Source organism: Cervus canadensis, chromosome 12, assembly GCF_019320065.1.
Source record: "Cervus canadensis isolate Bull #8, Minnesota chromosome 12, ASM1932006v1, whole genome shotgun sequence".
Classification (NCBI taxonomy): Eukaryota; Metazoa; Chordata; class Mammalia; order Artiodactyla; family Cervidae; genus Cervus; species Cervus canadensis.
Window position 1 is genome coordinate 32,004,365 of NC_057397.1, and position 13,512 is coordinate 32,017,876.

General features: G+C 42.8%; 1 protein-coding gene across 6 annotated transcripts in view; it reads left to right on the forward strand.

The window, feature by feature from the left end:
- Positions 1 to 13,512, forward strand: part of SULF1 (sulfatase 1) — a 188,440-nt gene that overhangs the window by 131,744 nt on the left and 43,184 nt on the right. For all 6 annotated transcript variants that reach the window (XM_043484098.1, XM_043484097.1, XM_043484096.1 and 3 more), the window contains 2 exons: positions 11,816 to 11,966; positions 12,899 to 13,074. In XM_043484098.1, the coding sequence (XP_043340033.1) occupies positions 11,816 to 11,966; positions 12,899 to 13,074 (327 nt within the window). The remainder of the gene's footprint in view (positions 1 to 11,815; positions 11,967 to 12,898; positions 13,075 to 13,512) is intronic.

The following is a 13,512-nucleotide window of genomic DNA, read 5'->3' on the forward strand; positions in this document are numbered from 1 at the left end:
GAGACAGAGAGCAGAGAGCTGTATTAAGCTCACCATTCTCATGAGACGAGTGTAGTAAATCTGGATACTTAGGCAGCGAAGAATGTGATTTTGTTTTTCCACTCCTTCCTCACTCTTTCTTCTTATCCATTGCAATGATGTGCAGTCCTCCACGCACAGCAGTGGACTGAAAGTTTAACCATGAGAAGGGTAGGAAACAGGCATCTGATACATTTCCTTCATCACTAAACCTCCAGTATTCATTCTGATTCTATTTGTGCTTAAATATTATCCCTCTTCAGCCACACTGATTTTAAAGCTATGATCCCAGATGGGGAAAAAAATAAAGATTAAATGTACTTCCTTATGAAAAGAGATAAGTAACTTCCTTATGAAAAGTTATAAGTAACTATGGAAGGCATTCTAGTTGCTGGCATAACATATCCCTTGAAAGCTTTTTATTCTTTTTTTTTTTTTCTTATTATAACTAATAAACTTATGGCTCCTCGTCAGTGGTACTTAGATCCTCTCTATCATATCAAGTGACTTATAAAGAAGGAAAGACGGGAACTAACAATTCATAAATGAAGCCAGGTGAGTGTCCTACTGAGCATGCCCAGGAATTTGAAGGATGGACATGTTTTGATGCATAAGATATTGTCGACAAAGAAAGCTGCCCCAGCAACTGAGGCATAGGGTCTGGATGATCCATTGTGTTTTGGAATGAACCCTGTGGATGAATATTCAAGACTCTCTACCCTACATATAATTATGCAGCTAAATTCATGAATGAAGCCCACCAGGGGCTAGTGACTCTCCATTAGCCATCACTTGCAGATTCAGTAACCTGCTGGTTCAGTAAAAAGAAATAGGTCTTTGCTGACTTCTTCCATGCCCTGGGACTCACCTTTCCCTTTTCTTTGAGTCAGAAATTGCTTTCTTTGTTGCATTAGCAGAATCCCAGCCTAAGGTGATTTTCCACAACTGTAAACCTCACTGCTGTTTTCCCGGGAGTTTGAGGACAAGGAGTTGACAAAAATGTGTTTTATGGCTCCTTAGAAGTCAGCTTGCCTTTGAAGCTTCAGGGCAAGGTCCTGAGCCTACAGGAAAATCAGCCACAGGTCAAAAGGTTCTGACAGCTCAGCAGTGTGCACAGACAGCAATGCAGGATGAGAGAAATCTGCAGAGTTCTCGGGGCTTCAACAATAGCTTTTAAAAAAAGAAAAAGCATCTCTGATTAAATTCTGTTTCATTCCACAAATATTTATGAGTGCCACCTTTGACACTGTACAGCACAGCAGGGATATAGGCGCAAGGAAGACACAATTGCTGGGACTTCCCTGGTGGTCCAGTGGCTAACCCCCCAATGCAGGGGGCCTAGGTTCAATCCCTGGTCAGGGAACTAGATCCAGCATGTAACAACTAAGAGTTCGCATGCCACAACTAAGACTTCCTGGTGCAGTCAAATAAACATAAAATAATCTTCATTTTTTAACAAAGAGACACAATTGTTCATTCTAGAACCAATGAACTAGGACAGAGGTCAGCACATGGGGGCCATCTCTGACTTGCCACCAGTTTTCATAAATAAAGTTTTATTGAAACACAGTCATGCTCATTCATTTAGGTACTATCTGTGCCTGCTTTTGCAATACAGCAGTGGAATTGGGTAGCTGTGGCAGATGCCATTCGGCCTGCAGTGCCTAAACTATTTACTGTGTGATTCTTTACAGAATAAGTTTGTTCTGGGCTCTTGCTCAAGGAGGAAGACAGACAAGGAGCCTTATCAAAGAGCCTTGTCAACAGCGGGCTCAGAAGCAAGTGCTAGAGCAGGGAGCCCAGGGTCTGTGAAAGTTTGGAGGAGGAAGCATGCACATCTTTTAGAAGAACCAGGGGAACTTCAGGGCCAAGGAGGCAGGCCAAGTGGACTGCAAAGGATGGGCAACATTTCTGCAGCTGATAGGCAGAGATTGGATAGATGATTTCAGGAAAAGTGGTCGCCATGAGGTCATCTAAGATGTGATTAAGGAAGTGAGGAAAGCAGTAAGGGATGAAGCTAGAGAGAGAAACCTGCAGGGTATTGAGAACTTGAGTGAATTTGTACGTAGCTATAAACAGAGTCCCTGGAGACTGTTTAGTCAAGGTAGACATCATATGTGACTTGACCATTTTTATATGCAGTTTTCGCTATTCCTTTTTAGTTCAGATGAACCGCCTGTATGCCCTACTATGCTCAGGGCTCAGTCGTGTCCAACTCTTTGCAGCCCCATGGACTGTACCCCACCAGGCTCCTCTGTCCATGGAATTTTTCAGGCAAGAATACAGGAGTGGGTCGCCTGTTCCTTCTCCAGGATATCTTCCCAATCCAGGGATCAAACCTGTGTCTCTCGCATCTCCTGCGTTGGCAGGTGGATTCTTTAACACTAGTGACACCTGGGAAGCCCTGTGAGCCTTACTAGTGATTCTATAAAGCTGAATCCACACATTGGCAGAGTGGAAAGCTCTCAGGCCTCGGAGGCAAATAAGCACTGGTTCCTATCTCAGTGGTCCCTGCTGACCTATAGGCAGTACCTTTCACCTCTCAGAACCTTCATTGACTCATCGGTAAAATAGGGGTAATAACCAACAACTTGGCATGATGTCGTGAGTGACAATTAAAAGAGACCCCACCCTGGACCTGGAACACAGAAGCCACTTCATAGGTGCTAATTCTCCGTGATCCTTCCTATTAAGATGAACCATTAAAAAAAAAAAAAACACTTTTTTCTGGATTTGATCTTTCTTGACCTACAAAAAGGTGCTGTTTTGTTTGATTTCAACTTAACTTTCAAGGGGAAGCAGCTAGGGAAGAACAAGCTGGTTCTTGTCCATTGTGACCTGACAAGTCTGTTGACGAGCTAAGGCCTGCATTGATGAGGCTCTCATCCTGCCTATTCTAAGAACAAACAGGAGAAGCACTGGCCTGGGCTGTGTTATCTTTGCCAGGTGCAAACAGTGCTATTGGCAGTTTGAAGAACACCCTTAGCCATAGAAAATGAAAACTCACACAGTGGGTTGAGTGATTCAGCTTCTATTTGCTGCTAAGCCCGGGGCTTTGGAGCCCCTAAAATGAGGAGATCCGCTGTGTCTCCCACAGACCTTGAAAGCCTTGAATTCCGGGCATCTTTGTCGTCAAGGTCTCCCTAGCTGCCGCAGGAGGGAAGGGCTGGAGAGAGTCCATGTGCATCTCTCTCGGAGCTGTGAGTGACTGCCGGGTTCACAGTTCAGGCTGCACACAAAAGGAGTGAGACAAATTGAAGACAAGCTTTCCATTGTGGCTCTTGGAGCTCCTGAATGGCTAGTCTCCTTAGCGAGAACATGAGCAAGGCATTCAAGCAAAGGGATGCAAGAAGTTAAGTGCTTTGCAGAGATATTTGGCAGGCCCTGTGAAAACAGCAAGAAGCTGTAGGTTCTGCCCTGTCGGGGGCAGGGGAGGGGGATGCAAGCCATGTGAGCACTTTCCTTGAGGTTGCCTTCCTTGGTGGTCAAGCATTATCCAGATGTCTTTCATCCGCCTTGGGTTAGAGCTATCTGACCCCCACTGCCTGGAGCGAATGTATCAGGTTTCCATGGTGTTTGTTGTGGCCAACAAAGAAAGGAAGCCAGTTCAATATTGAGGCTAGAGGTTATGCCAACCAACTAAGAAAGAGAACGGACTACCGACCACATGGAACAGGGGACCCTGTTTAATCAGACAGTGGCTCAGCCACTCCTGGCCTCTGAGAGATCTGAGGGACTCTCCATCATGATAATACATATAATCATTCTTATCACAAAGCCCTTCACTATGACTAAGACTCTACTGCACTTTCCAGTAAATTCTCTCCCCCGTATCCTCATAATAATGCTAAAGCCTCATCTTCTTGGCATCATTTCTCTCTCCTGGCCTCAGTGATGTGATAATACTCACCTGTGGACAAAAGCTGATGAGAAAAGAGATTACATTAGCCTTCTTGATGATTCTCTGAGATGCTGAGACTCAGTTTTCCACCAACTGTGCCTCCATGAACTTAAAGAAAATTTTTATTCCAGTTCAACAGCTCTTTCTTTCTATCCCTGGAAATGCGTTTGACTCTGTACACACACATACACACACACACAGGTTCATGTGAAATAAAAATTTAGGTAGAACAATCCACATCAATTAACTTGAAGAAATTGTTCTGATCGTGGAGTTTGGGATGGACATAGCATGTCAAAGGGACAACTACCCTAAGGAAGCCTCAGAACATTTCTGAAATACCTTTGTTATTTAAAGTTGAAAAGAAGGGACTTCCCTGGCAACCCAGTGGTTAAGACCCCATGCTTCCACTTCAGAAGGTGCACGTTCGATCCCTGGTCAGGGAAATAAGATCCCACATGCTGAGTCGTGCGGCCAATTAAATTCATTCAAGTTTGAAAGAAATGTCTTGCCTTACAAAGAATTTGCACATTCTCTCTTCATTTCTTCCACAAATACATAAAAGGATATGCTTTCAAAGAGGAGAGAATTTTAAATCCTCCATAAACATTTCTGACTTGAGCAGGATTAATTGCTCCCCTGTGGCTCAGCTGGTAAAGAATCTGCCTGTACTGCGGGAGACCTGGGTTCAATCCCTGGGTTGGGAAGGTCCCCTGGAGAAGGGAAAGGCTACCCACTCCAGTATTCTGGCCTAGGGAACAATCCATGGGGTCGCAAAGAGTCGGACACAACTGAGCGACTTTCACACACACACACACACACTTCCCGTATTACCTCTCTATTCTTCTCTCTGTCATTTACTACGTATCCTATTGCACTGGCTGTTTACTCAGATCTTTGATGTCCAGTCACACAACTTCAGAATAATCACACTCAACACCACACAAATGACACCCTGCTGCTATACAAGGCAGCTCTTTCCCGAGGCAAGACATAACCATCCATCTCTACCTTCCGTTGCCTAGTGGGCACGGCTCCTGTTGTTTTAGTTGTATAATACATTTTTGTTTAGCAAATGCATCAACGTGTTAACCCTTCCAATTAGCTGACATGAAAACCCTTTTAAAAATAGTATGAAAGTAGTTGAACAATTGGTTTTATGAATTAAAGGGTACCTAGTGAAATTATAAATTGATAAATTTTTAGATTAAAAAATGAATACCCAAAGTTTATTTAAAAAAAAAAAAAAGACTCAGTGGCTTTGCTCAGGTCACGTAAGTAGATAGGGATGAAGCTAGAGCCCAAACTCCACTCTTCTGGACCCTAGATCTTTCCATTACACCGGGCCTGTTCAATATCTGTCACAGTCACAATTTTTAGTAGACGTGTTCCCTGTGTATGTATTGACACAATTTCTAATTGGAGTTCATAGCATCGTTGGAAGCTTCTTTGAATTAGTTTTGTGATATGCCATTTTATTGTAAGGCTTCCCAGCTGGCACTAGTGGTAGAGAACCTGCCTGCCACGGCAGGAGATGTAAGAGACTTGGGTTCAGTCCCTGAGTCGGGAAGATCCTCTGGAGAAGGAAATGACAACCCTCTCCAGTATCCTTGCCTAAGAAGTCCCATGGACAGAGGAGCCTGAAGGGCTACAGTCCATAGGGTCACAAATGGTAAGACACAACTGAAGCGACTTAGCATGTACCTTTTTTTATTGTGAAGTTTTAAGATGCGCCTGTAATCAAGACAATCTGATGTTATCCTGCATGTGTTCAGTTGTTACTGACCTAAAGACATTTGAACTCAAATGGGGAATATCTCCACAGAGTCTCATCAAGTTTCATTTTAGTGAAGGCTGGGATGGTGTGGCTTGGGAACTTGTCTAGAATATCCTATTTTAATAGTTTGAGTGTGTACTTCTTGAATCTGTACAACCAGCTTATTCTGGGAATTGAGACCTGTTTCTCAGTGAGTGATGATCCTGCTACCAATAAGGGTATTAAGAGTTAGGATTTTTGTTGTTTTACGAGACTAAATGGGTGGCTTCCCTGGTGGCTCAGTGGTAAAGAATTTGCCTGAAGTGCAGGAGACCACTTGCAGTGGTGGAGATGTGATTTGATCTCTGGGTCAGGAAGACCCCTGGAGAAGGAAATGGCAATCCACTCCAGTATTCTTGCCTGGGAAGTCCCAGGGACAGAGAAGCCTGGCGGGCTACAATCCATGGGATTCCAAGTCGGACACGACTTAGCAACTAAACCACCACCACCATGAGACTAATAGCAAATGAAGAAAACACATGTTCAAATATAAAATACTCGAAATGTATTTTCTTTGGGATGACAGCAGAGGCCATCAGTGGTACCAAATGAACTGCTAAGTTCTTTGTGTTTCCCCGAGGATGGGTTTAATATGCAATACATGCATTTCTTGAAACTATTTCTGTGCTACTAAGAATTATTCTCCTAAAATGTCCACCCATCAAAAAGAAAGAAGACATGATTGACTTGAGAAATCCTATCCTTGTTATGTCAATAAGCAATGTTAGCAAGAAAAGCAAACCCTGGGGAGAATCTGATATTGACGGCAAAAGTTGAACATGCAAGTGCAGTGGTCTGAGGGATTTGTCCATGAGCTGCTGTCCTGAGCAACTGTATTTTGGTTCAGTTGCTTAGTCACGTCAGACTCTTTGCAACCTCATGGACTGTAGCCCACCAGGCTCCTCTGTTCATGGGGTTCTTCAGGTAAGAATTCTTGAGTAGGTTGCCATTTCCTACTCCAGGGGATCTTCCCAGACCAGGGTCAACCCATGTCTCCTGCATTGGCAGGCAGATTCTTTACCACTAAGCCACCAGGGAAGCCCGTGCTAAGCAATAACGCTGAACAAATGATGACTAGAGAAAAGCAATGTGCAGAGAAGCCTTGCTGGGGAAAGCTCACCTTTTGTAAGTATTGGAGTCATCTGCTGAGAGTTACAGGTGCATCCCTGAGAGTATAAGGTCTGGAGAGCACAGTTCTGAGCCAAACACATATCTGAATAGACACAGAAAGCCTCACCAGAACAGATACACATGGCTGACACTCTGACATGAATTTTTGAGATTTGTTTTTCTTTTTTATGACAATTTGATCCTTTGTCCTCTCCCTTTTCAAGCAAAGAGTCAGCATTCTCTACCTTCTTGAATATGTCTCCAGGGTGTCGTGGAGGGTCAGACTTGATTCTGTGTTTGCAACAAACATAGGAACACAGCAGCTGGTGGGAGGCATCTGAATGGGAAACAGAAGCAGCTAATATTTTAAATCAGGATAATCAGGATAAAAGCTAAGAACTTTAGGACTTACTTTATAAATATTTATTTATTTGGCTGTGTCAGATTTTAGTTGTGGCACATGGGATCTTTGTTGCTTCACAAGGGATCTTTGGTTGCGGTGCACGGACTCTAGTTGTGGCATGTGGGATTAGTTGCTCAGCAGCATGTGCGACCTTAGTTCCCCTACCAGGGATCAAACCTGAGTCGTCCCCTGCATTGCAAAGTGGCTTCTTAACCACTGGACCACCAGGGAAGTCCCAGGACTTACTGTTGATAGAAGAAATGTATGGATCACTTCTCCTTTTAATGATGGGAGTTTGAGATACTTGGAGAGGACAGTTCAGTGTGACATCATGAAAGGAGCAGGGTTCCCAGCCTGTTCTACCTGAGCCACCTCCATATGCTTTACTGTCTCGGTTGTAAAATGGGAGTATTTTATTTTCTTGGGCTTCAAAATCACTCTGGACGGTGACTGCAGCCATGAAATTAGAAGACACTTGCTCCTTGGAAAGAAAGCTATGACAAACCTAGATAGTATATTAAGAAGAGACATCACATTGCTGACAAAAGTCCATCTAGTCAAAGCTGTGGTTTTTCCAGTAGTTGTATATGGATGTGAGAGTTGGACCATAAAGAAGGCTGAGTGCTGAATATTGTTGCTTCTGAATTGTGGTGCTGGTAAAGACTCTTGAGAGTCTCTTGGACAGCAGAAAGATCAAACCAGTCACTCTTAAAGGAAATCAACCCTGAATGTTCATTGGAAGTACTGATGCTAAAGCTGACGCTCCAATCCTTTGTCCACCTAATGCGAAGAGCCAACTCATTGGAAAGGACCCTGATGTTGGGAAAGATTGAAGGCAGGAGGAGAAGGGAGCAACAGAGGATAAGATGGTTGGATGGCATTATCGACTCAGTGGACATGAGTTTGAGCAAACTCCAGGAGATGGTGAAGGACAGGGAAGCCTGAAGTGCTGCAGTCCATGAGATCGCAAAAAGTCAGAATAACGAACTACAGTAAGAGGCCCTGCCCTCTCTGGGCTGCCTCAGCCATCAGTGAGCTGTGACGTGATAAGCTGTCTCCCAGCTTCCTATAAGTATGGATATGAGTGGTCCCAGGTTTTGTCCCTTGAAGCCTCTGTGAAGCCTCACAAGCACTCTTTGAAGTTCTTGCTCCCATTACAGATATGTGGGAACAGAGGCTTAAAGAAAAGAAAACAGTTGCTTCAGATCACACACTAGTAAGCAACAGTCCTGGGCTGAGAATTCAGGTCTGATTCCAGAATATTCTGGAGCAATCAGATACGTGGTTTTCCACCGTTCCCTAAAACAGTCACCTGCTTCTCTCTGTCTTGCGTTTTCAGCCAGCAGCTCCCAGCTCCGTCTGAATCACTGTAAGTTGATTCTTAGTTAGGGTAGCAAGCCGTAATGAATTATCACAGGGTGGAGGGACAGAAGAATGCATCTTCCAGGAATTTGGCAGACACCAGCGGGAGGCACCCACAGGTCTTTGGCAAAAGATCAATTTTCAACAACTGTCAATTCCAGCAACTCCCGACCTTCCACCTGCAGGCCCCCTGAACAGCTGCTGTTCTGTGGGAAGCAGTGGCAGCCTGTCTTCCCCTAAAAGGCAAATGGTTATCCCCCCATCCTGCTGAGACCCCACCTGGGATCTTGTCCCCAGAGCTGGAGGGGGGGTGGTCATCGCCCACATTCAGAAATCAAGAGAAAAGAAAAAAAATGGGATGGGGGAAGGACAACTTTGACAATAGACCCAAACTCTCCCTTTTAATAAAAGCCAAACTGAACATATGTCATTCTGTAAATCCGGGAGTCCAATTTGAGGCTTATAATTTGCTTCGAGCTTCCCTGTTCCTCAGGGCGAGGTGGATGGAGCCATGCCCAACACTGGAAGGTAACTGGTGGCAGATACGATTTACCCACTATGAGCCTGCCTCTCGGTTCCCTATTGTAATTTTTATTTGTGTTTGAGGTTTTGTGGTTTAAAAAAAAAAAAGTCAACTAGATTTATTTTAAAATTAAGGCACGCCAACATCAAAGGCAGCAAGAGGAGGCTGGTGAGGTATTATGTAGAAAGCCCGTGTAATCTTTTATAGCCGTATTCTTTTTCAGGGCACGTATCAGTAAGTGGTAAAGGACCTTTCGTGACCAGCTTGCTCTATTTCTCTGACCTCAAACTCCCCCCAATGGTGAAAATCTCTTTCCTCTGGGATTTAGAAGCTCCCCCTTCTCTCCTCCTCCTCTTCGGTCTCTTCCTCTAATCCTGTTTGTAAGGTTACACGCTGCGTTAAGAATAAGAAACCCGGGCTTAAGTCCTTTCCTACTGCCCAGGCTTCTGAAATACAAGGGTCTCATTTGGTCTGTGGTGCAATCTGAGATACGAAGAACCCTTTCAGACCAAAAATGGGACCATTCGTTTCATGAGTTGTCTGCTTGGTGAGCAGAGGAAAGTTCATGCTGACAGTTTCTCTGATACAGAATGGCAAGTGATATCTGAAAATTTGTTTATTTAATATCACAGATTTTTTTTCAACCCAGATCCTTACATAGAATACTTTTGTTTATTGGCTCATGTAGGAAACTCAGGTACTTCTTTGTTCTGGGCACTTTAAAGAGATAGATGATAGATAGATAGACAGACAGGTTTGGAGGTGTTATATTGGCATTCATTAACCAGCCAGCATCCATACAGATCATCAGGGTAACTTTCTGCACAGGAAGGCCAATGGTACCAAAACAGCATTTTCAACTACAAAAGAGAAGCGCTGCAAATCCGCTGGTGGAAGAAAATGTATGGTAACAGGAGGCATATAGAGAGCCCCATGTTCTTGTGTTCGGTCACGCAGCTCAGAAACTCCAGGTTTCCTCGATAGCAAATTCGCTCCATGACGGAACGAGTGGAACATGGTTAAGGCTCCTGGACTCACCAGCTCACAGTGACTGACTGTTTCTCTAGTTTTATAATGTAAACAATGTCATGGGGTCTCCTGCAGTCATCATTATCCACCGTCTTTCACTGATAGGCTCCTCCCCAGAACAGAGAGCGGTAATCAGATTCCTCGATCAGCCTAGACGATCTCTTGTTCTGAGAGACTGGCCATTTGCACAGTTGTGGTTCACACGAAGAGCAACCTCGGGTGCAGGAAGCCCCCGTCATTTTACTTTCCCTTCATTTTGTTAAAGCAAATGAGCTTTGGAACCAAGTCCTGGTTCAATTCCCTGCTAGTTTTGTTAACCTGAGAAAATTAACTTTGCTAAGCCTCAGTTTTCTCACCTGTAAAATGGGAATGATAAACCTATTTCCGACAAGAGCTGAGCTAATTAAATGAGTAGATGTGAACAAAACAGTTAGCACAATCCCTGACCCGTGGTAAATACTGAGTTTTCACTATTAAACAATGTTTATAGGCTTCCCTGGTGGCTCAGACGGTAAAGAATCTGTTTGCAATGCAGGAGACCCAGATTCAATCCCTGAATTGGGAAGATCCCCTGGAAAAGGAAATGGCAACCCACTCCAGTATTCTTGCCTGGAGAATTCCATGGACAGAGGAGTCTGGTGGGCTACAGTCCATAGGGTCTCAAAGAGTCAGATATGACTGAGTGACTGACTTTCATAGGCTTATCAGCTGAGGAGAAAGTTCAAGCACATTATAGTCTGATGGAGAGGTCAAATGAAAAACAAACAATTCTCAGTGTGAAAAGCATAGATATATTCTAGCATAGATATGTTCTTTGGGAGTGTGAAGTGGCAGCATCTTATGATCCAGGGAGTTGGGGAGGACTTCAAAGAGAAGGTGATGTACTTTATGGGTCCCCAAAGGGAAGTATGGGCACCACTTAGATCTCCATAGATCAAATATGGGCTTGAACCACCTGTCTCAGAACAATAGGACTCAGTTCCCTATAGTTAGCAAAAATTATGCCTGCACCTATATTGATTTGTCTATAATGAACAGCTTTACTGACAAGCATGTATATTGTAGTAGACTTGCTTGTAATTCCAGCAAATCCAATAAATTGATGGTATCTATATGTGAGGTTAGGAATGAGAAAAATTTGCACAGACTAGATATGTAAGTAATCAATATAATACCCTAGTAAATTCTAAGATAAAATGTGTTGAAATTATGATTCTTCATCATTGCACGTAACATATTAGTGACTATATTTAATAGCCTAATTAGCAGTAAAATTTTACGAGTTAACATCACTATGAGAACATTCCCTTCTACATTACTGGGTTTTATCTGTAAATTTGTAACATGACCACAATCGTCTCGAGGTATTTTTACATTTTATTCAATGAACCCCAGTGAACTTGCACTAATTAGATTTTCACTGCCAGTCTTGGTTTTATAAGTTTGAACCCATACACCTTCAGAGAACTCATGTGGTCTGGGGTGGTGCACACTTGAAATCTCTTTACAAACACAGAGATGTACTGGAGAGAAAAATTCTTTAGCTGTGTCTAAATTCTTTCCTAAATGGTTATTTTACAACTTTTAGCATGAGATATTTCTCTAAGTGACTAAAAAGCATATATAGTAAGACTCCTTTCTGGATATTTGCAGAACTCCTAGTTATAACTATGCGCCCAATATGGACAAACACTGGATTATGCAGTACACGGGACCCATGCTGCCCATCCACATGGAATTCACAAACGTTCTACATCGCAAACGGCTTCAAACTTTGATGTCAGTGGATGATTCTGTGGAAAGGGTAAGCCCATGAACCTGCCCCAAGGATGGGTTTTGGTCCAGCTTCCCTTGTGTAGATGCATTCTTGCCAACCCTGTTTTTATAGTAGTAGTTGTTTTTCATTTTAAGAGAGTGTGGGGGGCTGGGTATTCTGTGAACTCATCATCCCCCCGCCCCCATCTTGTTCTCTTTCTAGGGTTGGTTCTTGTGGAGCCAGTAGCAAAAAGGAGATATTATACAAATCATGACATCATAATTCAAAGGTTATCACCACAAATACCTTCAGGGATTAAGCAAATAGTGTAGATAGCTAAAGCAGATCGAGTATAAGGCGATAGGGCATGGTGAGGATAATGGTGAACTCAAATCTAAACTACCTCATCTAAAGCAAGGAGCAACTATTCAGCTTCAACTGATTCTGGTCATGTGAAAATATGGATCCAGTATTAAGTCTTCTGACTTTTAAAGAAGCCAGAAATACAAAAAATGTATTTGAAATTTCCTGAATTTTAAAAGATAACATAAACCAAACAAGACGTACCTAAAAGCTGGATGTAACTGGATCAGGCTCAGAGGTAGCCCGTTTTTAATCTTTGGTAACTAAATATGAGGGGTGATAGTAAAATTTGCTTTAAAATGGATTTTTCAAAGTAAAACCTTAAAGTTTGATGGTAGAGGTTGTTTTGTGTTTTTTTTTTTTCAAATAGGCAAAAATAAGCCAGATTAAGAAAAGTTATATATTATATAAGAATCAACTGTATTCCTGGACTTTTTCCCTCCAGGATTGCAGGCTACTTGAAAAATGTGTATAAACATACATGTTTGTCAGCCCTATTAAAGCAACTCTTGCCTTCTAAAAATAATGGAAAAAAGATTTGAGGGGAATCATGGTGGCACTATTGCCATCTTATGCCATCACAGTTGTTTCTGACTGAGGTCTGTGCTGTGTTTCAGCTATATAATATGCTTGTGGAAACGGGTGAGCTGGAGAACACCTACATCATCTATACCGCTGACCACGGTTACCATATCGGGCAATTTGGACTGGTTAAGGGGAAATCCATGCCATATGACTTTGATATCCGCGTGCCTTTCTTTATTCGTGGGCCAAGTGTAGAACCAGGATCCATGTACGTATTTCTCTATTTCCAACATTCAACTGTCATAACTCGTGTACGTCTGAGATAATTCCATTACCAATCTCAGGGTCTGGTTTCCTTTAGTCCAAACAAAAAAGGGTGAGTGTAGGTTCATTATTTAGAAGACGAAACCTCTCGCCTGCCCCACCCCTCCCCCAGCCCCGCCACATGCTAAATTAACTAATGTCTACTCTTTCAAGAGAAAGGAAAAATAACTGTATCAGTGATTAACTCTCTCAAACCGACCAGAATCCATGAGACTGTGAACACAGACATAGAATGTGATTTTAGGTATATCATCCTTACTGTCTTTGAATCTTTTTTAAAAACGATAACCAGTACCATCCTCTTAGTTGTTTTTTTAAAAAATTATTACTGAAGAATTTTTAAAGGAAATTAAATTTTAAGAACTTTAAATAACTTTAGATA